Source organism: Oncorhynchus clarkii, chromosome 14, assembly GCF_045791955.1.
Source record: "Oncorhynchus clarkii lewisi isolate Uvic-CL-2024 chromosome 14, UVic_Ocla_1.0, whole genome shotgun sequence".
NCBI lineage: Eukaryota > Metazoa > Chordata > Actinopteri > Salmoniformes > Salmonidae > Oncorhynchus > Oncorhynchus clarkii.
In genome coordinates this window covers 16421956-16449344 of record NC_092160.1, presented here as the reverse complement: position 1 = coordinate 16449344, position 27389 = coordinate 16421956, and the positions used below count along the sequence as shown (strand labels likewise).

The 27389-nt window shown below is 40.3% G+C and overlaps 3 protein-coding genes across 4 annotated transcripts; all 3 read left to right on the top strand.

Annotated features, from left to right (window-relative positions):
* The first annotated feature begins 4336 nt into the window (after positions 1 to 4336).
* LOC139366004 (H/ACA ribonucleoprotein complex subunit 1-like) lies at positions 4337 to 9354 on the top strand. The gene is made up of 7 exons (XM_071103075.1): positions 4337 to 4440; positions 6953 to 7148; positions 7374 to 7528; positions 7718 to 7777; positions 8214 to 8334; positions 8446 to 8568; positions 8681 to 9354. Exons 2-7 carry the CDS (start codon positions 6965 to 6967, stop codon positions 8689 to 8691), a joined length of 654 nt encoding a protein of 217 aa, XP_070959176.1. The 5' UTR covers positions 4337 to 4440; positions 6953 to 6964; the 3' UTR covers positions 8692 to 9354.
* A 675-nt stretch (positions 9355 to 10029) lies between these two features.
* Positions 10030 to 18656, top strand: LOC139366351 (alcohol dehydrogenase class-3). Its single transcript, XM_071103733.1, has 9 exons — positions 10030 to 10112; positions 12114 to 12215; positions 12851 to 12992; positions 14818 to 14905; positions 15699 to 15918; positions 16210 to 16470; positions 17843 to 17978; positions 18164 to 18302; positions 18438 to 18656. Exons 1-9 carry the CDS (start codon positions 10095 to 10097, stop codon positions 18460 to 18462), a joined length of 1131 nt encoding a protein of 376 aa, XP_070959834.1. The 5' UTR covers positions 10030 to 10094; the 3' UTR covers positions 18463 to 18656.
* A 191-nt stretch (positions 18657 to 18847) lies between these two features.
* LOC139366350 (eukaryotic translation initiation factor 4ea) lies at positions 18848 to 26078 on the top strand. Of its 2 annotated transcripts, XM_071103731.1 has the most exons (8): positions 18848 to 18899; positions 19288 to 19329; positions 19830 to 19930; positions 20796 to 20891; positions 20994 to 21057; positions 21752 to 21865; positions 22215 to 22354; positions 22463 to 26077. In XM_071103731.1, the coding sequence occupies exons 2-8, from the start codon at positions 19312 to 19314 to the stop codon at positions 22575 to 22577; spliced, it is 648 nt and encodes a 215-aa protein (XP_070959832.1). In that variant the 5' UTR covers positions 18848 to 18899; positions 19288 to 19311; the 3' UTR covers positions 22578 to 26077. The 2 variants fall into 2 exon arrangements, with proteins under 2 accessions (XP_070959832.1, XP_070959831.1); XM_071103730.1 differs by lacking the exon at positions 18848 to 18899 and having other exon boundaries at positions 19198 to 19329; positions 22463 to 26078.
* Positions 26079 to 27389: the final 1311 nt, after the last annotated feature.

Genomic DNA, 27389 nt, shown 5'->3' with positions numbered 1-27389 from the left:
GGTAGAGTATGATTTCATTTAATAATTTAATTAGAATGATTTTAACACCGATCATAGTCAGACTCTCACAAACTGTTTAACTTGAAAAAAATAAAAATAAAATATTTTTTAAAAGAGCTGTTTGGGAGCCAAAAGAGTCGGCTCTTTTTGTTGAGCTGATCCGAACGAGCCGGCTCTTTTCCCATCACTACTACCAAACTAAGAAATTTCTCTCAAAACACAGGGATGTCAATTCTCACTGGAAAACTATGGCTATCAGAGGACTTTGGAGTTTGCCAAAACTGTCTGGAATTGGCAATCTTCTGCCCTGTAAAAATAACTGCCATGCAGTGGTGTGTATTCATGGACGCCAAGGGTAAATTTACCAACAAAATAAATAATAATACGTAAAATATTTTATCTTTCATCTCTGTGTTTCATAATTTTCCTTCAATTCGCAAGAGTCTGAATGTATCTCACAGGAGAAAGCATTGGAGCGAGCGAAACTGCATCCCTCTGTCTCTCTACGTGTAGGCCATCTATCTGGTGCTGTCTGGTTCAAACGAGTATGACATTGTTGCCGCCCGTTGCATTGAATGCAAGCAAGCATTTGGCCTCCCTTGAAAAAAAAAGTGTACAAAATTAACCAATCAGCTTTGAGCTCAACTGTGAATGTCCTGGCAAGAAAAAAATTGGTTAAGGGAATCCAGCTTGGATTTGGCGTCTCTCCTATCAAATCCCTTTGAGAGCATACATCATTAACAGAAACAACTTGAATTGTTATATCTCTTTGTGTTGTTGTCCTCAGGTAGCTAAATGTGTCCCTTTCCTAAATTAGCCATGGATGGGGATAGGGATTTGGACTTGTGGTTTTACTTAATTATCCCTGGACAATGAGTCAACAGAGACTGTACTTTCTCAAAAAGCTGGGCTCTTTTAATGTTAATTGTACTATACTGACTCTGTTTTACAAATCTTATATTGAGAGTATTTTAACTTTTGGTATTGTTTGTTGGTTTGGCAATTCCACTGTCAGCCAGAGAAATATGCTGAGAAGGATTATCACCACAGCAAGCAAAGTACTTGGAGTCAAACAGAAAGGCCTGGATGAGATCTTTAAGGTCAGGGACCTCCGAAAGGCTCACAAAATAATTTTAGACCCAAGTCACCCTGTCACGCCCTGACCTTAGAGATCCTTTTTGTCTCTATTTTGGTTTTGTCAGGGCGTGAGTTGGGTTGGGCATTCTATGTTTTCTATTGCTGTGTGTTTGGTCAGGTGTGGTTCTCTATCGTTGTCTCTGATTGAGAACCATACTTAGGTAGCCTTTTCCCACCTCTGTCTTGTGGGTAGTTGTTTTCTGTTTTTTGTATCTGCACCTGACAGGACTGTTTCGTTTTCATTCATTCCCTTTGTTTTGTTTTGTGTTCAGTTTAATAAAAATAACATGAACACTTACCACGCTGCGCTTTGGTCCACACCTTCTTCATTCCACGACCGTTACACACCCCCTGTACCCGGACTTTGAACTACTCCCCTCTGGGCGCAGGTATAGGGCACCCCTCGGCAGGAAAAACAGAACTAGACAATAATTTGTGCCAAGTGTGATATCCCTCCTAATGTTCCTATCGACCCAGTAAGGCCAGCAGGCTAGTCCCTTTTTATTGGTAGGTAACTGTTATGAAAGTTGCATTGTCAATTAGATTTTGTATTTAAATGCCACTTTAAACGTGTACATGACACTGCAACAAAATTTCCCCCATGGGGACAATAAAGTCAGTAAAGTAATGATTATAATGGTGATTTTGATCCAACCATTCATTCATACATTGTTGTGCCCCTGGCCTTAGGATGGAAGTTCAATATGTACAGCAGCTAGATGTAGAAGGCTTATGTTAACTAGCTAACTTTCTGCATTAATGGAAGTTAGGCTAGCGAGCACAGATTTTAGCCAGGTAGCCTAGGACAACAAAAAAATACAATTTTGTTTCTGGTGTCCTTTGACAGCTCTTTGGTCTTGGCCATAGTGGAGTTTGGAGTGTGACTGTTTGAGGTTGTGGACAGGTGTCTTTTATACTGATAACAAGTTCAAACAGGTGCCATTAATACAGGTAACGAGTGGAGGACAGAGGAGCCTCTTAAAGAAGAAGTTACAGGTCTGTGAGAGCCAGAAATCTTGCTTGTTTGTAGGTGACCAAATACTTATTTTCCACCATAATTTGTAAATAAATTCATTAAAAATCCTACAATGTGATTTTCTGGATTTTTTTCCTCATTTTGTCTGTCATAGTTGAAGTGTACCTATGATGAAAATTACAGGCCTCTCTCATCTTAAGTGGGAGAACTTGCACAATTGGTGGCTGACTAAATACTCCCCCCCCCCACTGTATCTCACCTGAATAGCCTACCTCCATGTCTTCCTCATCTTCACACTCTTCTCAAAATGAACAGAACATAGGCTATAAACTAGTTCCTCGCAAGATAGTGCATTTTCTGGACTAGGCCTAATCAAAACATATTTTCGGGAGAAACCTTTGACTCTACTCCTGAACTGCCACCATAACCCTACACAGCACAGTCATTGGTTAAGCAGCACGAAAAAAAAAATGTTTTATCAGCTAGAGCAGAGCAGAGCAGGAGGGGGCTCAGTGTTGGAATATATACATTGCATGGCCAGGCACGACTCCAACACCATCATTAAGTTTGCTGACGACACAACAGTGGTAGGCTTGAACGTACGGCCCAGTACATCACTGGGGCCAAATGTCCTGCCATCCAGGACCTCTATACCAGGCGGTGTCAGAGGAAGGCCCTAAACAAGACTCCAGCCACCCTAGTCATAGACTGTTCTCTCTGCTACCGCAGGGCAAGCAGTACAAGAGCGCCATGTCTAGGTCCAAAAGGCTTCTGAACAGCTTCTACCTCCAAGCCATAAGACTCCCGAACAGCTAATCAAATGGATACCCAGACTATTTGCATTGCCCCCCGTCTTTTACGCTGCTGCTACTCTCCATTTATTATCTATGCATTGTCACTTTAACTCTACCTACATGTACATATACCAAAAAGAAAGGCTCACAACACTGGAATTGCTACCAAGTTAACAATACTTTTTTTAACAATACTCTCAATTACCTTGACTAACCTGTGACCCCGCACATTGACTCTGTACCGGTGCCCCCTGTATGTAGACTCGCTACTGTTATTTTACTGCTGCTCTTTATTTATTTGTTATTTTTAACATCTATTTTTTACTTAACACTTATTTTTCTTAAAACGGCATTGTTGGTTGTACCAGTTGTATTCGGCGCATGTGACAAATTAAATTTGATTTCATGCAGCCTAGTTGTATTTATACCATCCCAGCAGCTATCTTAGAAATATAACTTTGCTCTGTGCTTCTCAAAGCATGCACTTCGTAGGCTATAGGCTATGGCTCATTTGATTGAGACCACACTTAATAGCCTACAGGTGAACATGATATTGAGTCCCCATCGGATAATCAGGGACGCTGGGCGGCATCAGGCACACATCGATACATAGCCTAATAAGAACGTAATTCTAAAACACTGCCGCCCCTCGTCCCCTATTAAAATAATACTAAATCCTCCCATTGACTGAAATTGAGAAGAAAAAAAAATCCTCCAGGTAACCATTCTGTAAATATCGATCTGACCCTAACAAGACAGACACGTCATTGCTTACCTGGCCCTCAATACTAATTATAGCTTCTTCTAGATGTGAGTCTAGAGAGGAAATGCACATCAACAAGTAGGCGGATGAATATAAATATGTCAAACATGTACACATTACACACGATAGCTCTGGTACAGGTTGTTACACGTGGCTTGAGGGTCAAGATACATGTAACGCTCTGGACCACCAGAGCTGTACAAAATTGCAGTTGTACAACAATGTCTTTTTTTTAAAGCATTATTGTGAAACAGTCTTATTTAAATTAGCCTACTCTATGTAAAGTATAGATTTATGTATCAAAAGTATTGTTAACTTGGTAGCAATTCCAGTGTTGTGAGCCTTTCTTTTCGGTATCAATTCGTGCCTGTGTTGTGAGCATTACCTCAGCGTGAATTAAGCACATTTGTTTTACGACAGTCTAAGTTTTACGACAGTTTAAGTTTTCTTCTGTTTTTCAGTGTGGTCGCTAGTTACCTCAGCCACAAAGTCAAAACCCCCGCCCATTCCTACATTTTATTTGATTAAAATCAGATTTTAAACCTAACCACACTGCTAACCGTATGCCTAACATTAATCTTAAATTAAGACCAAAAAACTCATTTTTGTTTACATTCCTTTTTACGATATAACTTTGTGGCTGTGGTAACTAGTGCTTCAGTTCAGGTTTTGATTTACAGCACCACAAAAAAGCCACATGCGTTTGCATCGCGTGGAAATAGTTTTTGGCACAATTCGCTCCGGCAGCTGATCTTATTTGTTCTACGAAGGTAACTATGTTTTTCAAATATATATTTTTTCTATTTCATCAGTTGCAAGAGGCTACCACAATGTGCTCAGCAAAGCATTACGTGATAGTATTTTGATTTGTTGTAAATAAGAAATCCATGTTGGCTAACCCTAGCTAAGTCGAGTTAACTGTTAGCTAGCTTGTTCTATTGATCCCTTCTGTAAAGTTGCAGTGTAACAGTAGTAGCTTGATTTGTTAATATCAATTAAAATGTTACAGCCATTACAAGTCACTGTACTGGTATCAGTCGGAAACGTGATATAATGCATCGATCAGGTCAATTAATTAGCTAACTTACCTAGCTAAGTTACGTAGTTAGCGCAGGGGTTCTCAACCCTTTTTGGGGCTGGGGACCCCATTTGTTATACATTTATCAGGGACCCCCTCATAATCAGAACACAACTTGAGAGAGGAAAACAGAGCATACAAGTACTGTAGTTTTACTATAACGTTAGCAGTGCATGGCTGGATGAACCAAGTCTCGGGCCTTGGAAGGAACTCTTTGCATCGGAGAGTTTAGAGTTGTCAAACTATTTTCTGGCATTTTTGTCCCTTGTCAGCGAGCTTTGTTGTTGCAGCGTTAAAGCTAATGTCCTGCCATAATACTACACATTTCTACTTTATCTAGGGTTCAGGGTTGATTTGTTATGCTCTGCCTGCTCAGTTTTTCACAAGCAAATGGCCAAACATAGAATCAGCTCACCTGCTTTTACTCTATGATCTAAAATGTTTTTATTATATATTTTTTTATAAGGAATAGTTTCACCATATGAAAACTAGAGCACGCCTGACATGGGACTTTTGGATCCGAGTGAAAATATTAACCAATAACCGATATATCTGCTAATATAATAATACAAATATCTGGAATAAAAAATAAATCCCTCATAAACCTGATTTAATAAATTAGAGGAATTAACAATGTAAGCACAACATACAATTTGGGGTCACCGGTATGACAGTCTTTTAAAATAGAAAATGTGTTACTCTAGTGAAAGGAGGAGATACTGCACTGATTCCAGCAAAAACACTTTCACGCTCTGAAGACTGAACTGCCTCATACCAGCCACCTTGAAAACAACGACACAGGACACATTTTCAATGTATTGGTATTTAGCACTAACCCTAAGTGAACAGCATCAAGTACTCTCACAGCTAGTTAGCAGGCTAGATGGTGGCAAAATGTGAATTTGGACAAGTCCCTGACCAATGACATCACAAGCATCAAAACATAGCTACGAAGTGATGCTTTGTAACCTGCTGTGTTTTTTTGTCTCCCAAAACATTTTAATTACTGAGCTTGAGGAATACCCTTTGCAAAAAAGATAATGTAAGGCACCAGATTTTGCGGGCTTCACCGCTGTAACGGTGCATGTTCTTAGCGCAGCACTTGCTTTACTTTTGGGCGTCGCATCCATTGTTTATCACCTCACCCAACATGACCTGGCAAGCTTCTTTCTATCTATTCAGCACTCACCTCTCCGACTGATGTGTATATAGTTGCATTGTTGGTATAGTGTCCAGTCTTGCAGTAGAGGGCAAAAGCAACATAGGCTTATAGCCATGCAAAGAGTGTCCTCTTCATATAATTATATTTTCACATTTCATTATTTGTCCTGAAGAACGGCTTTTTTATGAAGTTATGCGCCAAACACTAAATTTGGCGCATAACTTTATTCACTTGGCATATTTTCTCTACAGAGATACTGAAAAATAACAACGAGAGAGAGCGAAATCATAGTGTTTTTACATATTACAATCATTTCATAGCCTAGGTTTCATTTTCAAACATTGGAGATTCAATAGACACATGCACATTCACACTGAGTTGCCATCTTTGAGGAACAGAAGTTAGCAAAAAGTTGGGGCTTGTATTTCATTAACGTTTTATTGAAACGGTACGGATTTAAGTATTGACCTTGGGAGATAGTCCGCTAGTCAAAATGCTGAGTTTTGGCACTTTGGCAAGGCTTTATTCCCCAATTTTTAAAAACGTTTTCCATGTGGTCTATATTAAAGGGTACTTAATTTAATATAACAGGCTTTTCAAGTTCAATATTGGTGCACAATTTCTGCTTATCAAAGGATGCAAAAAGCACACTTTTCGTGGAACAATACATTGTATTGTTAGGTCGCTGGTTCGAATTACGGAGCCAGCAAGGTGAAAATGAATCCCTTGGACAAAATGTAATATGTTCATATAAATATTCATTTAAAAACTGAGAAATGTTTTTTTATTAATTCTTTTAAAAATGTAGATTTTTTAAAACAAAATATTTTGAAATCTGGCTGCAAGACCCCCTGCAGTACCTTAATGGGACCCCATTTTAGAAACACTGGCATAGCTAGCTAGTTTTATTATGGCATTGAAATAGCCAGGCATATGGAAAAGTTTATTGCTGACATTGTTTGAAAAACATATCTTGTCTTTGAGAATGAAATGCAAGGAATTGTTGCTATGCCACTTAGCTAATATCATCTATCTATCACAGGCGCACAAGAACATGTCTTTCCGAGGAGGTGGTGGAAGAGGTGGCCGTGGTGGCGGATTCAACCGTGGTGGAGGGGGAAGAGGAGGATACGGTGGTGGTGGTGGTGGTGGAGGATATGGGGGTCGAGGTGGCGGCGGTGGTTTCCGAGGTGGACGAGGAGGCTTCCAGGACTATGGCCCTCCAGAATATGTTGTTGGTAAGATTACTGATTACTGATGTGATGATGCACCCATATTGATTAAACACTTTCTCGTGATGCAGGGGGCATTGTTGATGCTTGGCATCCTGAATTTACTCCAGTTGTCTATTAATGTCCATGTTGTCTGCCAGGCGTTGCAACCTCCGTTGTCGTGGGTTTACTTGCAGGTGATGATCCATGTTTTTTTCTGTACTGACCATATGTCCTTGCTCTTTCCTCCAGCACTAGGGGAGTTTATGCACCCCTGTGAGGATGAAATTGTGTGCAAGTGTGTAACGGAGGAGAACAAAGTTCCCTACTTCAACGCGCCTGTGTACTTGGAAAACAAGGAGCAGATCGGGAAGGTGGATGAAATCTTCGGTCAGCTACGTGACTTTGTATCCTTTCAATGTTTTGTTGTCTAACCTGTATCGTATTTGTGGTTGGTTTATATCATTACATTCTTCAGTGATACAAAATACTAATCTCAATGTAAAAAGTTGCATGCAATGATAATTTTTCTGCTGTTTAACACTGAATTTCATGTCATTTGTGACACTGGTTGGCCCCTTAACCTAAAGCTACAGTATTTCTCTGTCAAACTCTCTGATAATATGAAGGCTTCCTCGTTCAAAAAATTACAGAAGGTAAGCAATATCAGTTTGTTAAATGTAGCAGAGCTTGACCAGTAGTTGCTTAAGTACTTTTTTTCTTGTCTATGATACCCAATCTGGCATCCGTGGGGTTATCTGAGAATGAGGAGCTTTGTGACGGGCAGTGCATTCATGCTTCTCATGCTTTTTGGAACAGAAATTACAGAAATACCTCTCTCAACTCTCCTGTCAACCAATCATCATCTGTGAATCAATCACGGATTCACAAATCTTAGTTTATTTTTTTTAGCAGGAGCTCAGTGCAGCCCCTCTGCACAGCCAATGTGTACTTCTGTTTTTGCCACAGTTGTATCATAATTCCCCTGTGGAACCTTTGCGCCATGGACACTGGATTGACCATAAATCTGCTTTAGTTATTGCATAGAAATGTCTTGACCTGTATTGTGTAACAGCATATTCTGGTCCACAGTTCTACGTAGACCCAATGAAACTCCTACCACTACAGAGGTTTCTTCCCAGACCCCCGGGTGAGAAGGGTCCCCCAAGGGGAGGCAGAGGAGGTAGAGGTGGAAGAGGAGGTCCCCGCGGAGGTAAGAGTGAAATGCCAACCGCTCAGCCCCATGGGTGTTTTTTCTCTTGTGGTTAAAAGTGGAGGAATGTTAGTCAATTGATATTCAAACAAAATACATTTGTCCTCCCAGGTGGATTCCGTGGTGGCAGGGGTGGTGGTGACCGTGGCGGATTTGGAAGAGGAGGCTTCGGTGGTGGGCGGGGAGGAGGAGGATTCAGAGGAAGAGGAGGCGGAGGCGGGCGAGGATTCAGAGGTGAGTCCAAATCCTGGAAAAGGAATCCAAGTGACTGTGAATAGACAGTTTGCTGTTTTTAGATTTCATGATGTGTGTTCCTGTGGTATTGATGCCTTTTTCTGTCATCCAGGTGGCAGATGATGACAAACACTGTATGCCCCGTGGGATCCTCACCAAGTGTCAATCCCTACAGGAAGCAAATCAGTGCAATGCGATGCTGGAGCTGTTGGACTTGACATGGAGAATGAACATTTCATCTTTTTATACTGCTCAATTATCAATTTGTTTTGTTTTTGTATACCAATCTATGATGAATGTGTGAATTAATGGCTTTTTATTTAATGAACCTTGAAAGCACTCTGCTGTCACAGGGAATAGTATCATTAATGTCCCAGTTTTTGCAACTCTTCAACATTGTTCACACTGGATGGTTTGGGGGTACATTTAGGATGTGTCACGGTGTTATACTGTTGAATATGATTGAGAGCTTTCATGTTGGAGTGCAATGTTGATAAGAGACAGAAATGGATAATACCTGGAATTTTATAAGACATATAAGGCTTGGTTTGGTAAGTGGAAGATATGATGGACATTAGTATTCATTACAATCAGTGGAAAATATTGTATTTACCCCAGAAATCTAATGTGGTTAGAGTGCTGGCACCTTGTGTAACGAAAAGCCTTTGATTAAATAGTGCTCTGTAGAAGTTTCTCCTGTTTTTATTTGGACATCTAACTTAATGTCTTATTTTTTGCTCGTGCAAAAATAAACAAGTGTTCTGGAATTGGAACAATACCTCCAAATTCAGGGTGATTTTGTTTGTTTCAACACCTTTTGTCAACTGGTCATGTACCGAAAGGTTGCTAGTACCACTGTCGAAAGAAAATAGTCCAGCAGTTCTCTGCAAAGGCAAATTATTAATCATTGAAATTAGTTAGCTGTTTGTGTGGGTTAAATGTGATAATTTATGTCTTCATCATACATTTGTCATTCTTATTGGTGTCCCATATCAAGCTGTAATGTGTCTAATCTTGTGAGTTCCTTCTCCTTGCTGTAATAATAGCTGTGTGGTCAACAGATGAGATATACTCCACAGTGAGGAAATTACATTGCGGTGTCAAATGTCAATGCCTCACTTCAGGGGTCGATATCCATGTTCAGTTTGTGTGCATGATGCCCTTTATGTGAGTACTATCTGTCGAGAGGCCAAGGCTTTTTTGGCACAGCTAGGTGGGTAGTCATCGTCCCCGCCCCCCCCCCCCCTCCCCCATAAACCCACATGGTTGCTGGTTCAAGAACACCCCTTCACCAATTGACAGTGTGATCTACTGTATAATAAGGTTTGCTATAATTGGATAATATCCTCCAATAAATGTCAGGACCGTGTGCATTCACTGCATATGCGGTTGGCTGAGGATTTCATGGGTTTCCACAAATCATGGAACACATCGTCATGGACGCCAACACCTATCCTGATTGGTCGAGACGGTAGTTCTTGAACTGCCACTGCAACCAACCCTTTCTCTCGTGCGGAAGAAAGAACATGGAGGCAGCTGGGAAGGTAAGCTCAAAGTATATGAAAAATCAACATTGTATACGTTTGCATTTTGCGCTTTTAAAATGTGCAATGTTAACATTTTTGCCGTTGAAACGACATTAAAGCGTGTATTTTGCTCGCAAAGACAGATTTTGAATGTACATTGACCTGGCCGTAGAAGTTCCACGTATAGTCAGCGAGAGATTCCAATAAACATTGTAACGTTAGTCTGTTTCATTTTAAGCGGATCTGAATCCAGTTAAACTACCGTTATGCAATTAGAGGGGTCATGGACTTTGAATTAATCTAGGTAGGCAATAGCCGACCTAACTCCACTATTTACGATGGAGTTGTGGGCGGGCTGGAGCTCCGATGTCACATACAATTAAGTTATGAAAAACTTGATTTCAGCACCCGAAGATAGCCCGTAATTGAACCATAATATGGATTTACAGTAGACTTTCAATATGACGATTCACGTCTCCAACTCAGTCATCAAGTTTTCTGACGACAAAACAGTGGTAGGCAGCATACAGGGAGTAGGTGGAGAGCCCTGGCAGAGTAATGGGAGCAAAGAAGCTCTACCTAAAAAATAAAAAGACTTCAGGAGACAGCAGAAAGAACACGCTTCATCGACAGGTTGCAGTGGAGAGGGTCAAAAGCTTCAAGTTCACCGGTGTGCACATCACTGACAACCTGAAATGGTCCCTTCACACATACAGTGTGGAGAAGCCACAACAGCGCGTCTCCGACCTCAGAAGGCTGAAGAAATTTGGCTTGGCCCCCAAGACCCTCACAAGCTTCTACAAATACACCACTGAGAGCAATTTGTCGGGCTGTATCACCGCCTGGAATGGCAACCACACTGTCAGCTACGCACACTGCCTTCCCTCCAGGATATCTACAGCACCTGATGTCACAGGAAGGCCAATAAGCTTGTTACGTCCCTAGCCATGGCCTGTTCACCCTGCTATCATCTAGAAGGCTGAGACTGGAAAACGGCTTCTTTCTCCAGGCCATCAGACTGTTAAATATTCACCACTAGCCGCCCAGTACTCTGCCCTGAACTTAATCACTGTTACTAGCCGGCTACCACCCAACACCTTAGCCTGCTGTCCTATGTACATAGCAGAGGGGGCAGGTGGGAGGAGCTGTAGAAGGAAGGGCTAATTGTAATGGCTGGAATGAAATCAACGGAATGGTACTAATTAAAACACATCACACACATGGAAATTGATTCCATTTTAGCCATTACAATGTGCCTGTCTTCTTATAGCTCCTCCCACCAGCCTCTTCTTGTACATAGACAAACACGGGTCACTTTTTAATAATGTTTACATACTGTTTCACCCACTTTTATATGTATACATGGTAAGAAATTCCACGTGAACTTTTAACAAGGCACACCTGTTAATTGAAATGCATTCCAGGTGACTACCTCATGAAGCTGGTTGAGAGAATGCCAAGAGTGTGCAAAGCTGTCATCAAGGCAAAGGGTGGCTACTTTGAAAAATCTTAAATATAAAGTATATTTTAATAGGTTATGGCCTAATGATTTTATTTCAATTGACTGATTTCCTTATATGAACTGTAACTCAGTAAAACCAATGAAATTGTTCCTTGTTGCATTTATATTTTTGTTCAGTATACTACAATTTATTATGGGTATTTTTGTGACCATAACTAAAATAGAGTGTAGTAGAGACCACATTGCTTTTTGCCTCTCAGGACCGTAACATCAGCTAGAATCACAAACGGTTCATTGCTGTTTCAAGTTCTCATGTTTGAACCAGTCCCCTCCAGATTAAACTAGAGATTGTATACTGGCTTTAGTAGGCCTGGCTCTAGACTACAGATTAAAGTCCGTCCAACTGCTAAGAGGCCCAGTCACTGCACATTCCATCTTCTATCACTGACCACCCTCCTCTCTTCAACTGCACTCACCACAGACCCCAATCAATCTTCCAAATTCATATTTTCTGTGTATGAAGTTGACTGTTGACACATTGAGCTTCTCTCTTCCAGGTGATCAAGTGCAAGGCAGCAGTAGCTTGGGAGGCTGGGAAACCTCTGTCCATTGAGGAGGTGGAGGTGGCCCCACCGAAGGCCAACGAAGTGCGCATCAAGGTAACCCTTCCCTTTGCCAAAAATGTCTAAGACTAATGCACCTGTATTGTACTTGCATTACATGTCTAGCAACAACATAACCAACAACCTCATCCTGCAGTAGACTGCTGTATCTTTGGTTTGTTTGTGTGTGTGATACAATATATATTCCCAGAACCATGTCAGTGAGCACTCGCTCTGTAAAACATAACATACTGTTTGATGCAGGCCGCTCTTCGACAGGGATGAACTGTTCAGCAGCTGGAATACCGTGGGGAGCTTCTTGTGTTTCCCAGTCTCCCCGCCCAAATAGATTCAGTGGGCCAGCTGTGAGGAAGTCATCTTTGGAATATGTTCAACAGGGCCTATCTGGCCCAGTGTTTAGACTAGAGAGCGTCATTTATGGTATACTCTATAAGCATTTTACCACATTCCTCTAATAGCTAGCCGCCTGTCTTGCACCATTTAGACAACCATGTGATAGTTTCTATGATCAACATAGCAGGTGCAGTTGTTGGTATTGTACTGTAGGGAATAGTCCTGGTGGGTTGAGATGTGGTTCAACAATTAGGGATGTTTTAGGCTAGTTGGCACACGTGCTTCATAGCCTACTGGGTGTGATGGATGAATTAACTAATGGCAATGTTGTCTTTCAGGTCTTTGCGACAGGGGTTTGTCACACAGATGCCTTCACCTTGAGTGGCAGCGACCCTGAGGGACTTTTCCCTGTCATCCTGGGTCATGAGGGTGCTGGGACAGTCGAAAGCGTAGGAGAGGGAGTCACCAAGTTCAAACCAGGTGAGGGACTGTGAATATCAACAAATGTATTATCCCTAAAACAGCGGTTAGAGCATTGGACCAGTGACCGAAAGGTTGCTGGTTCAAATTCCCGAGCCGACAAGGTGAAAAATCTCTCTGTGTGCTTGAGAAAGACACTTAACCCTAATTTGCACCAGGGGCACCGTACTACTATGGCTGACCCTGTCAACAACACATTTCACTGCACCTATAGTGTATTCATACCCCTTGACTCATTCCACATTTTGTTGTGTTACAGCCTGAATTAAAAATGGATTTAACGGTGAGTCTTTCTGGGTAAATCTAAAAGCTTTGCACACCTGGATTGTACAATATTTGTACATTATTTTTCAAAAAAGTATTTTAAGCTCTGTCAAGTTGGTTGTTGATCATTGCTAGACGGCCATTTTCAAGTCTTGCTATAGATTTTCAAGCTGATTTAAGTCAAAACTGTAACTTGTCCACTCAGGAACAATCAATGTTGTCTTGGTAACAAACTCCATTTTATATTTGTCCGTGTGTTTTAAGATCTTGTCCTGCTGAAAGGTGAATTTGTCTCCTAGTGTCTGTTGGAAAGAGTTGTTTTAGCATAAAGATAAACGGAATAGAGCTAAGCACAGGCAACATCTTAGAGGAAAACCTGGCTTTATGCTAAAACAACTCCCTAGTACTTCGCCGATGACGAGCATACCCATAACATGATGCAGCCACCACCATGCTTGAAAATATGAAGAGTGGTACTCTGTGATGTGTTTTCTTGGACTTGCCCCAAGTATAACGCTTTGTATTCAGAACAAATATTTCTTTGCCACATTTTTGTAGTATTACTTTAGTGCCTTTTTGCAAACAGGATGCATGTTTTGGAATATATTTATTATGTACAGGCTTCCTTTTCACTCTATTTAGATTAGTAGTGTGGAGTAACTACAATGTTGTTGATCCATCCTTAGGAGAAAACTATCATAGCCATTAAACTCTGTAACTGTTTTAAAGTCACCGTTGGCTTTCTGGTGAAATCCCTGAGCGGTTTCTTTCCTCTCCGGCAACTGAGTTAGAGGACGCCTGTATCTTTGTAGTGACTGGGTGTATAGATACACCATCTGAAGTGTAATTAATAACTTAACCATGCTCAAAGGGATATTCAATGTTTCCTTTTAAAATGTTTACCCATCTACCAAAAAGTGCCCTTCTTTGCGAGGCATTGGAAAACCTACCTGGTCTTTGTGGCTGAATCTGTGTTTGAAATTCACTGCTCGGCTGAGGGATTTTACAATTATCTGTATGTGTTGGGTACAGAGATGAGGTAGTCATTAAAAAATCAAGTTAAACAATATTATTGCACATACAGTGAGTCCATGCACCTTATTATGTGACTTGTTAAGCACATTTTTATTCCTGAACTTATTTAGGCTTGCCATAACTAAGGGTTGAATACTTATTTACTCAATACATTTCATCTTTTCATTTTTACTAGCTTGTAAACATGTCGAAAAACATATTTCCATTTTGACATGATGGGGTATTGTGTGTGTGTGTGTGTAAGCCAGTGACACAAAATCTACATGTATTTCCTTTTAAATTCAGGCTGTAAACAAGGGCTGTGAATACTTTCTGAAGGCTCTGTATCTGGTGTATGTGACAATACATGATATTTTATTTTAGGCCAGAACTAACATGCCAGAATCAACTAATACCAGGACTTGATCAGTTGAATCGGATGATCAGTCGAATCAGATGTTTAGGTACTGGGCTGGAATGAAATTATGTTTGAATGAAATCATCCTCCTGAACTGTCTCCTTACTAAAAGTTATTTTTATCTCCTAGGTGACACCGTCATCCCATTGTATGTGCCGCAGTGTGGTGAGTGCAAATTCTGCAAAAACCCCAAGACCAACCTCTGCGGGAAGATCAGGTAACTAGAAGGGAATCTGGCCTGTCAATAGTGCAGGATGAGTCCATTATAGCTTGGAAGGTTGAGGACAAGCGCATTCTATTTTCAAAGTCAGCCAGGTAGGCAGTGAAGGACTGAGCATATCTGTAATGACAGTTAGAATAATCTCAGATATAATAGGACCGTATGCTACTCCAGTCTTGGGATTGAAATAGCTGCTGTGCGGGCGAAGAAGTAACCAGTGTTGCGAACACCAACATTGCAACTTAAACCAAATTCTGTCAGGCAGAGGTCTGAAATAGCCCCTGAAATAGTTAACAAAAATGTTTCACTCGGGGGGGCCCCCATTCAGCATTGGAACATCCTGCGCGCGTGCGCACACACCACGTCTATTTCTATGGGCACAAGCCCTGTTCATGAGAGAAACAGTTTACACCCCTATTGGTGGAGAGAATTTTGCAGGTTTAAAGCTTGTTTCCTGCAATTCTACGTGTCATGGGGGCGCAAAGAAAATTTTGTTTTAAAGCAAATTGTCTTGCAGTTCTTTTTTTTCCACGTCTAATGTGTATTCATGTGATATTTGGGTGACAATTGCTACAATATCTGTGGGCTAAAAAACCTAAATAAAACAAGGTTAGCTGACATGGGCCAGTTGATCTGGACATTTCGGACAAGTTATAATTAGCCCTCTAAGCTATGCAATGACTAACATGTCAAGATCAACAGATGATGTACTACCCAATTTCGAAATTGCACCGTGTGCATTATACTATTACAACTGGCTGTTACTGATAATCATTCGCCCCCTCTCCAGAATGACCCAAGGCCGGGGTCTGATGCCTGACAACACCTCGCGGTTCACCTGCAAGGGCAAGCAGCTGTTCCACTTCATGGGGACCAGCACCTTCTCTGAGTACACAGTGGTGGCCGACATATCGGTGGCCAAGGTGGATGAGAAGGCTCCCCTGGACAAGGTGTGCTTGCTGGGCTGCGGCATCTCCACGGGCTACGGAGCTGCCCTCAACACTGCCAAGGTTGGTGGGAGACGCCAGGCTGCAAAACAAAGTACCTAGTCTAGAAGTGGAAAGCACAAGCGATGAGTTACAGCTTTGTGTCATTTGGTTGTATCACTTTGTTTTCTATCCTCTGTAAATTAACTTTCCACTCATGCAAATACATAGTTAATATGTCCACTGGTTTCAAATTTAGGAAAGCAAATGAATAGGCAATGATCATAATAACACACATCTGACACTAAAATTGTATGACATTGTTTTACTGACAAAAGCCATTCTGTAACTCTTGCGTTCCCAACCTACCTCCAGGTTGAGCCTGGCTCCACTTGTGCCATTTTTGGCCTGGGCGCCATCGGCCTTGCCGTCATCATGGGCTGCAAGGTTGCCGGGGCGACCAGGATAATCGGCGTGGACATAAACCCAGACAAGTTTGACAAGGGCAAAGAGTTTGGGGCCACCGAGTTGGTGAACCCCAAGGACCACAGCAAGCCCATCCAGGAGGTGCTGGTGGAGATGACCGACGGGGGGGTGGACTACTCCTTTGAATGCATCGGCAACGTGGCTATTATGGTAAGACTGTCCATTTAATAAAGTTAATGTCACATTAATAAATTATTTTGCTATCTCTCAATTCAATTATCTTATGTCTCTTCCTTCACCAGAGAATACTTTTTTCAAACGATATGAACAGAATATTTTTTATATTTGTATGGAACAATAAAACTGAGAATATTTTAATAAAATATATTACTGATTTCAAAAGGGTGGGCTAAAACTGACTAATTTAAAAGCCCTGGATGTGACCTTGAGCGTGTCCTGGATACAGAAACTATATTCCAATCCAAACTGGATTTCAGCTAAATTAACTAAATGAGACATTCTGATTTTCACACACAACCTCCTACCTTTTCTTAAACATTTCTCTACCAAAACAACAGTATTTTTAGCAGTGCATCTCCATTCCTCCAGGAGGCAATAAAAGCATGGTTACAGTTACAATTCTATCTACTTGAAAACCCAGAGGAAATTCTTCAGCAACTTATTTGGTACAACACAAATATTGAAATTGATGGACAACCACTTTGTTGGCAACCTTTTATTGAAAAATACATTTATTTTCTAAATGACATTGTGGACAAGGATGGAACTTTGCTTGATTTTGGAACATTGTGTCGAACCTATGGGGATATTTAAACAAGTCATGTATGCTGAGTTGGTGTCTGCTATACCCCCCACATGGAAGGTTAAGATGAAGATGGAAAAGCACAACATAACTGTGTGCCATCCCTGCTACAGGTTCAAGGCTGGCTTTCCCATCACTCCATCAAGCAACATATTAACCCTCAGCTTATCATCTTTGGTGACCTCAATGTCCATAGGTATTCAATTAACAACACCATATTTTCTGCTAGGTAAAATATGAATATCCAAAACAACCAACCTTTTTAAACAATTTGTTAAGACACCGATTCATCCTTGAATGTACAATTTACTATTAGAAATCAGAAAATTCAACAGCATCAAAGAAAGTGGGGGTGTTGGTTAACTCTTTAGGCATATTTATTTGACTAAGTTGACTGGAGTTCTATTGAACAATGTTAATTAAAGCAAATATACTGTGTAATTATAGGGCAAAATGTTCCATATGCCATGGAATGTAAGCTAACAATAATTTGTCATTTATTTTTGTATTAGGCTACACCATGGCATTGTTGTATTGTGTCTGTCTATTGTAATGTACATTGTCCTCAGTTCTTATGGTTGTCTAACAAAATAAAGACACTCTCCAACACTATGGAAGGTGTTATACTCTTCACCACCAGAGGTCACTGTAGGGGATACTTCAGGCTTGGACCACAACCGCAAAATACATGTCACTTTGCTAAGCAGATGAGTATTTAGGGAATCCAATCTTCTGATGATGGTCAATTGGTTGTTTCAGAGGGCAGCTCTGGAGGCGTGCCACAAAGGCTGGGGCGAGAGCATCATCATCGGGGTGGCCGGCGCAGGGCAGGAGATCTCCACACGTCCGTTCCAGCTGGTTACCGGCCGTGTGTGGAGGGGCACAGCATTTGGAGGTTAATGTCATGGATGATTTTCATAAGGAACCTTGCCTTTTTTGACGTAAATGTATTTTACTCTGTAAAGTCACCTATGTTTTGGATAAATATGTAGTTATGAGACTTTTTTTTATGGAAGTATGATAATGCAGTAAGGTAATGCATAGATTCCTCCATTATGTTTTCCTGTTCCTTTGTCCCAGGCTGGAAGAGTGTGGATAGCGTCCCCAAACTAGTGACTGACTACATGAACAAGAAGCTGAAGGTGGATGAGTTTGTAACCCACACCTTGCCCTTTGACCAGATCAATGAGGGCTTTGACCTCATGCATGCTGGAAAGAGGTAAATAGATCAGATGTTGCATCATATTACATCAGTGTGATGTTAGCTTATAAAAATATATACTTCCAACACAAAGTATATTAAAGGCTTTTAAATCTGTATGCTAATCACCGTATTTTAATGTTTCCTTTACAGTATCCGTACCGTCTTGAAGTTCTGAAGTGCCTCCCTGCCATGTTGAGCATCACATTCACCTTCAGGCCTTTATAAAACAATCACCTTTCATACACTGTAGCACTTAACCCTGTGCACTTAATGTCATTCAACTTTCAGAATTAGCTCTCCAGTCCAGTTGCATACATATGTAGCTCTGTCCATGTCAATTAGGATCAATAAAACATTTCAAAAAAGCAATTGTCCTCTCTTGTGTTTTCTTTACAGTTTTTGAAATGAAATGTGCCATAGGTACCGGCTATAACTTTGAAAAAAAATATTTTTCTGGATGACTCAGAAATTGGACAAAGGACTTTCCAGACAAACTCAACCATTTAATCCTATTGAAGTCTGGCAATCACCCAGAGCTCCACAACCAAATGGTTTACTTATGCGACATTGATTTGAATGATCATGGATGCATCATTGAAAGAGACTTAACAGGTAAAATATGATGGCGCAAAACAACTTAGGCACTATTTTGAGCAGAGTATTGGCATGTTTTGATATTGACTGATGCAGTAAGATTGTCACCGAGTCACCCTGGTATCAAAGCATATTAAAATGCATGCACTGATTAATGGAGACTAAATAAAATGTCTGCATTGTGTACTGATGAAGTGGTAATAAAATAGGTGGGTAAACCCTAATGCCTTAAACTAGTGTAAAAATAAATAGTGGTCATAGACTTAATTACTGTACTTTCCAAGTACTCCAAGCAAATTTGAAGTTGGAAGAGCTCACATCTGTGAGCATGCGCAGTTAGGTTTACCATACTTGGTTGTCATGTTGGAAAACGCAATCCAATCCGCTTTTATGTTTCACATTACAGAATTGTGAATCCGATAATCAGAAGATGGCGACAGCTGAGTCGGTGAGGGATTGCATTAACTCTACATGTTGTAAGATAATGGGCAGTTTTAGGTTACAGTTATACTCAAATATATAACGTGATATATTAGCTAGTGATGCAAATGTATGGTGGGTGTTGCTGCGAGTGCACGACCACCGCAAATGTGAGAATGATTGTTGGAATGTTCGACTCTTCGAGGGCTCCTAAATGAACCACGAGCTGTCGCTAGCTAATCGATTGTGCATGCTGGAGTTGGGGATATAGCAAGTTACAAGACGTCTCAATGTTAGTCACTATACCTTCATAAGTATTGAAGGTTAAAAATATCCATGCCCAGCAGTGTCAACCGTTAACAGTACTACTAACAGGCATGATCGCCACCGCCCCTTCAAGAAAGGTGGCTAGCGAGTTGACCTTCTTGGTGCGTTCCAGGGATAAGTTGCACCAGTTGGGCGTAACAATTTAAATGGTTTATCTCAAATGCTAGGTCGCTTTTTGAGATCTCTTCCCCATCTCTCCAGGAATCAAGTTTGAATCCCAATAATTCCGAGGCGAAAAAAAGTGAAACTGGTCAAGAAGTTGTAAATCCTGAAGATTACATCAAACATCCACTACAAAATAGGTAAGTACTATAGCTGCTTAACCTAGCTAGTTCCACATGAAAATACACAACTAACTATATCCATTGGAATATCAGTATCCACTAGTGTTAATGCCTGACTATAGTTTATACCAGTCTTGTCAACCATGGGTTACAATATTACAGGAAGCACTGTATATCCCTAAAAGTGTACTGTGGTGCTTATCTGCACCATTATCCACAGACCACTTGCCCCGTTACCACAAGGTTGCTGGTTCAAGTACTTCTCATTTTATTATATGCCATTTAACAGACATGAGTGAATGCATTTTACATATGGGTGGCCCCAGCGGGAATCGAACCCACAACCTTTGGCATTGCAAGCTACATGCTCAACCAGCCACACAGGACCAACATCTCCCCCTCAATCGCTACACAATGTGTAAGAAACGTACATAGTAAACTGAAAACTGTCGACGTAAAGGTTGACGTGGAGTGTCTTTTGCCTGATGCATTGTCAATATACGCTTATAGGCTATAGGCAGGTTGGTTGTTAAGCAACAAAACTGACGCATTTGCAACTGTGGGGCAAAACTGAGGGTTGGCTTAAAATGTTGACATGTAAACTATATTTAGTCTGCAAATGTTCATTGAAAATATAAATACATTTGCACAATGAGCTCTTGTCTTTCAAATACATCGTTGTTGGTTAGCTAGCTAGTGAATTATTGCCATATTAGCATTGCCAGGAAATCAGTCTAAACACCTGTTGTTAGATATCTGACCGTTCAGAATCATAACCAATCATGGCCTCCGGCCACATTGATGCTCACACATTATTTTTGTGACGTCAGCCAATCCATCTATAGTGTTGACACAAAATCGTTGAATTTTGTTTGCTATGCAGATGGGCTCTGTGGTTCTTTAAGAATGACAAAACGAAAACCTGGCAAGCAAACCTCCGTCTCATCTCCAAGTTTGACACAGTGGAAGACTTCTGGGCGTAAGTATTTTATTGTAGAAAGTCACCTGCAACATCTTACATATATTCAGACTCTGAGTGTCTTACTGCGTCACTACTGTGCTTGTCCTCCTGTTTTCCCAGTCTGTATAATCACATCCAACTATCAAGTAACTTGATCTCCGGCTGTGACTACTCACTTTTCAAGGTAAGGATGATTTTTCCCTATCTGTAATCTCACACATGCTCCTTTCTCTTCCATACCCATTTCTACATCCATAACAGCACATTTTTGTTGAGGTTGTGGCCAGTAGCAGCAACTGATGAAATTGTCCATAAAACAATTATGTTATTTCACAAATTCAGTTGAGTTATTGACTTGCGCAGTGCCTTTTAGACAGAGGGCTACACTATGACAGGGAGTTGTCACATCTCCCAAGGTCTCGTTTCAGCCTGTGGCTTTAGCTTTCACTGCAAGGGTTATGACCCCACCCAAGGAGGTCAGTCTGCCCTAAATAGACCACTCCTCAGACTGTTAAACAGCCTCTATCAGTCATAATTCAATGTCATGATCTTATACTAGTATTGGTTGGCTGCTTTTCACGTCAGTCAGCTTTAATTTCCATTCCTTATGTCGAACTAGATTTCCAGTTTTAGGTTTGATCTATTCCTCTTAAGTAACAACCAAACGAACCGAGTTGTTCTTGGCTTAATCCCTTTATCTGAAAACGAGTTTAATCCAAAGCTCATCTATCATGTAGTATCAAGTTCTGCAAACAAAACAAGCAAATGTCGGGGCTCATCTTTGCAGACAAGCAACCCCTGACCTTTAAAGGCAAAAAAAAGTAATGAATTGAACTTTGCCCTTTAACCCCTGAGCCTGGTCTGTTTTTGTGCTGCAGGATGGTATCGAGCCCATGTGGGAGGACGAGAGGAACAAGCGTGGTGGCAGGTGGCTCATCACACTTTCCAAACAGCAGCGCAGGGCCGACCTCGACCGCTTCTGGCTGGAAACGGTTAGTACCCCATCCCTACAGGTCTGATTACACGCACAAAGGGCATAACTACACAAAGATGTATTAACTATTTGTATGTAACCCTACTCTGTAAAAGTTGGTGTATTTATCTCATGTTAAGTGTGTGGGACATAACTCTGCTATCTAGTGGCCTGTCTCTCACTCACACAGACACACACACACACACACACACACACACACACACACAATATATATTCACACAGCCTTTTTCCCAGAAGTACACATCTACAAGTGCATTACTTGGACATGCAATATATGTCTCAGAAAGTTGATTATGTCTAGCTGTCATTAAAGTATTAAAACATCTGGCTGTCCATGTGCATTTCAGCTCCTGTGCCTAGTGGGCGAAGCCTTCGATGACCACAGTGATGATGTATGCGGGGCAGTAGTTAACATCCGAACGAAAGGAGACAAACTTGCGATATGGACAACAGACTACGAAAACAAGGATGCTATTACACACATAGGGTGAGCCGGCGTCGCCATACCATTTAGTTAGCCCTGAAAGATGTTGACCATCTCTTGTTTTTATCCATATCCAGATATTTTTACTAGGCTGTATTTTCCCTCCTCTAGACAAGGGTGGAAGGAGAGGTTAGGCGTGCCACACAAGGTGATCATCGGATATCAATCACACGCGGACACTGCCACCAAGAGTGGTTCCACCACCAAGAACAAGTTTGTTGTCTAAGGAGTTGTTTTTTTTGGTTTTTTTTCCTTTCTGTTTCCATGGCGTTTGTTGAAATGCTGTTGCGAAGTTTAATCTGCTACCCAATTGAAACCAAAGCTTCAACACAGACGATTGCCTTTATTCAATCAATTGCAATATGATTTCACGACAAAATTTGCACTTTGCCCTCAAAATTTGCCCCTCATATTTGCCCTGAAACAAACCTATACCTTCGATGAAGGGTGGGAATAACCATGAGAATTGAAATACCCCAAAAAAAGTTATCCATGTTCCTTTTTTTTATGCGCCATTTCCGTTTTCTTACTGAGGATATACTAGGAGGCTTTTTGTTGATATATTTTATGTTTAACAGCATCACACTCGTAGCTGCCAGGGATTTGTCTGCGTAAGTGTGTTTTCGGGACTCCTAATTCCAAACTGTAAAAAAAGATATATAAAAAATATATATATATTAGTACCAGTCAAAAGTTTGGACACCTACTCATTCAAGGGTTTTTCTATATTTTTACTATTTTCTACATTGTAAAATAATAGTGTAGATATCAACTATAAAATAACACATATGGAATCATGTAGTAACCAAAAAAGTGTTAAACAAATCAAAATATATTTTATATTTAAGATTCTTCAAAGTAGCCATGATGACAGCTTTGCATACTCTTGGCATTCTCTCAACCAGCTTCATGCTTTTTTTCATCTGGAATGCAGTCTTGAAGGAGTTCCCACAAATGCTGAGCACTATAATGCATTTTCGGAATGTAAAATTGCTTTCAGTGTAAACTTAAACAGAAAAAAACAAATAAGGATGTAGAAAATATAAAATATGTTTTTTATTTATTTAATATAATCTATCAGTCATCAAAATAATTGCTGAACTGTCAGGAGAATGATAAAAAAATTCCCAACTCATCCCAAACCATCTCAATTGGGTTGAGGTCAGGTGATTGTGGAAGCCAGATCATCTGATTCAGCACTCCATCACTCTCCTTGGTCAAATAGCCCTTACACAGCCTGGAGGTGTGTTGGGTCATTGTCCTGTTGAAAAACAAATGATAGTCCCACTAAGCGCAAACCAGATAGGATGGTGTATTGCTGCAGAATGTTGTCGTAGCCCTGCTGGTTAAGCGTGCCTTGAATTCTTAATAAATCACTGACTGTCACCAGCAAAGCACTGTCACACCACCTCGTCCATGCTTCACGGTGGGAACCACACAGGCAAAGATAATCTGTTCACCTACACTTTGTCTCACAAAGACACCGCGGTTGGATAAAAAAATCTCAAATTTGGACTCATCAGACAAAAGGACAGATTTCCACCGGTCTAATGTCCATTGCTTGTGTTTCTTGGCCCAAGCAAGTCTGTTCTTCTGTTTGGCGAAGGCCTGATTCACACAGTCTCCTCTGAACAGTTGATGTTGAGATGTGTCTGTTACTTGAACTCTGTGAAGCATTTATTTGGGCAGCAATTTCTGAGGCTGTTAACTAAGGAACTTATCCTCTGCAGCAGAGGTAACTCTGGGTCTTCCTTTCCTGTGGTGGTCCTCATGAGAGCCAGTTTAATCATAGCGCTTGATGGTTTTTGCGACTGCACTTGAAGAAACTTTCAAAGTTCTTGATATTTTCCGGATTGACTGACCGTCTTAAAGTAATGATGGACCGTCATTTCTCTTTGCTTATTTGAGCTTTTCTTGACATAATATGGACTTGGTCTTTTACCAAATAGCCCTATCGTCTGTATACCACCCTTGACACAACACAACTGATTGGCTCAAATGCATTAAGGAGGAAAGAAATTCTACAAATGAACTTTAACAAAGCACACCAGTTAATTGAAATGCATTCCAGGTAACTACATCATGAAGCTGGTTGAGAGAATGCCATGAGTGTGCAAAGCTGTCATCAAGGCAAAGGGTGGCTACTTTGAAGAATCTCAAATGTAAATGATATTTTTTGGGTTATTACATGATTCCATATGTTATTTCATAGTTTTGATGTCTTCACTATTATTCTACAATGTAGAAAATAGTAGAAATACAGAACCCCTGGAATGAGTAGGTGTGTCCAAACTTTAGACTGGTAGATTATGTGTAAAATGTAGAGAGAGATCTACATTGTCGGAAAAAAAACATAAGTCGCAATATAATATAATCTTTGAGAACTAACAATTATCAAAATAAACACTGAACAGTCAGGGGAATTTAAAATTCCCAAAACAATTTATCAGTATTTAAGTTTGAGCAGAATAAGACAGTATTAGCCATGGCAAAATGCATAGAATTGCAGTTTGTTCTTTAACTGCTAAATGTTCTCTCGGGTCCATGGCAAAATGTTTAGAATTGGAAGAAATTAACTTTAAAACTGCAAAAATGTAAACCAAAAAACATCAATATTGTGGGCCTAAAATTTGTTTACTAAATTCAGCAGCACGGACCACGCCCCCTTTCCAAGCCCACCACCTAAGATCCTTTTTTGATCCCAAAAAAAGCACAGCCAGGGATATATTTTTGCCAAATGTAGTTTGTTTTACCAGATCTAAAGAAGTGCTTAATTTCCTCCATTGAATCTCAGTTCATTATTTTCAATTGGTTTAGCCTTAAAGTGGTGAAAGTTGACCGATACTATAGTTTTGCTTTCAGTAAAATGTTCACAACTTTTGGTATTGCAGATCTATTTAGTGTTATTTTTTTATTTCTCTCACAATATTGTATTCTTCATGTAAACCTGTATTGTTTTTTAAAAACATTTTCTAAGCGCATCAAGATGCTTTAATAAAGTGTATGTTAAACTGTACTTGTATTCATTGGAGGTGTATAAGGTGTAACTGAATGCCTTGCTTTGGCACCTTGTCCTGCTCCTATGAACACGGTACAAAAGATGACTGTAAATAAATGTAAAGTATGTTGTCTTGAAGCTGGAAATTGAGAGATCATTCTGTTTAAATGGATGTTGATGCCTGTAGTCTTGTTCAAAACTACTGTTTCAGAGAAGCTTTCTTCATCTGTATCAAGTCCCACCAGACTCATTGTATGCCTAAAAAGGTGATAAAGGTATTTGATTTATTTTCCATGAGCCATTCAAAAGAGCACATCAAGATAAACCTCTTAATGATGCACTCCAGGATCTTAAGCACAACATTTTTTTTTAACATGTCATTTGAATTCGAATTGTAACAAATCACCCAAATATTTTTAGATATGGATGACTTGGTGCACAATTTGACATACTACACAAAAAACAGGGACCACTTTTAGCTCCTCAGCACCACTTTCAAAACTACTGTCTGGCTGAATTTATACTGAAGTTTCAGAGTGCGTTGTTCATTCTCATTTTCATGCAAGTATTCTAAAATCCGCAAAAGGAAAATGTGGATTTTCCCACCAGTGGTGTTTCTACAAAACAGACTTGCTGTGGATAAAAGTCCGTGCGTGATGATGTAGTGCACACAAAATGTACTCTTTTGCTTAAGTTTTTATTTACCAAATAAAAATCTGCTGCTCTTTTCTGATGTGTGGATGTACTGCAATACCTGAGATTTCTTGGTAGCCCTGATGAGCACCTATAATTAATGACAAGCCATTTCCTTCCACAAAACATGTCTTTAATCATTTCTGATATCTGACCAATTGAGAACAGACCAGAAGAGCGAATATGGTGTTAATCCGTGTGAACTTGTTTAATAAAGCTATAGAGGGCAACCTTTTATGTACGTTTAACTGTAACCACCCGAAGTCATCCAGCTAGTTTAAGTTTTCCTTTTTGTTTGCAGATTAGCCAATAGTGTATGAAATATAGACTATGAAACATTCCGAATCTTTGAAATGTAATCCACATGCTACTCAATTATGATATTTGTTTCACTCATTTATCTTTTGACCAATCAGATCAGTTCTGAAAAATATCTGTCAAAATACCAATTAGTGGAAAAAATCTGACTTTGGCTACCTGTGTAAACGCAGGCTTAGATCTGAATGTTGTGTGGCCATGCATTACACTTTTGTAAACTGTGATTTGAGATCCATCACACATTTCTGGGCTTGCATGTAATGCCGGGTGGACACGACTTTCAAAGTCCTAACATCGCTGAGCATCTCACATTAAACAACCGTCTTTCCTGTAGTTTTTTTGTCTTGCCAACGTAGTGATGTGTGCACTTAACAATCTGGCACAGACAGGATGTCACACACTATAAGATTCTTGATTGATTGTGAGGATTCTCCATATCTCGCTGACTCGTGAAAACAGTGATGCTCCTCAGTCAGACATTCACACTTGGCATACAGACTTGAAATATCTAGCCAACATTTTGAATTGAATAACATTGCTTGTGAACTTCATAGCTGTAACGTTTTGATGCTTTGGGTAAAGGCAAGTACAAACGCGTAGTCATAGTTTGAGAGTACACCAGGCGTGGGCAAATGGCGGCCTGCGGACGCAGTCGAGGTCTCAACTTACTGTTGCGAGTTAGAGCAGTAGAATACACAGGGTGCAATTTTGAAATGTGGTTGTGCATCAGCAGTTTTTCTCTTGTCAGCCACTGACAGTCACTCAATTAGCCCATGTTAGCTAAAACGTTTTTAGGAGATTGGTAAATTAGTCTAGTGGCCAGCTATCAAAACTTGTTGTAGGCCTAATCATTGTCAAATTACCGACTGGGGGGTTCCCCATTGATTTTGTTAGTCACTCTCACTCAGATATCATATAAACAATGTGTATAATTGCAGGAAATTAGCTTTAAAACTACTAATTTCCCTCTCTGCCGAGTAGAATTACATGAAATCAGTTATAAAACTGCTAAATCTTCTCTCCACCCCA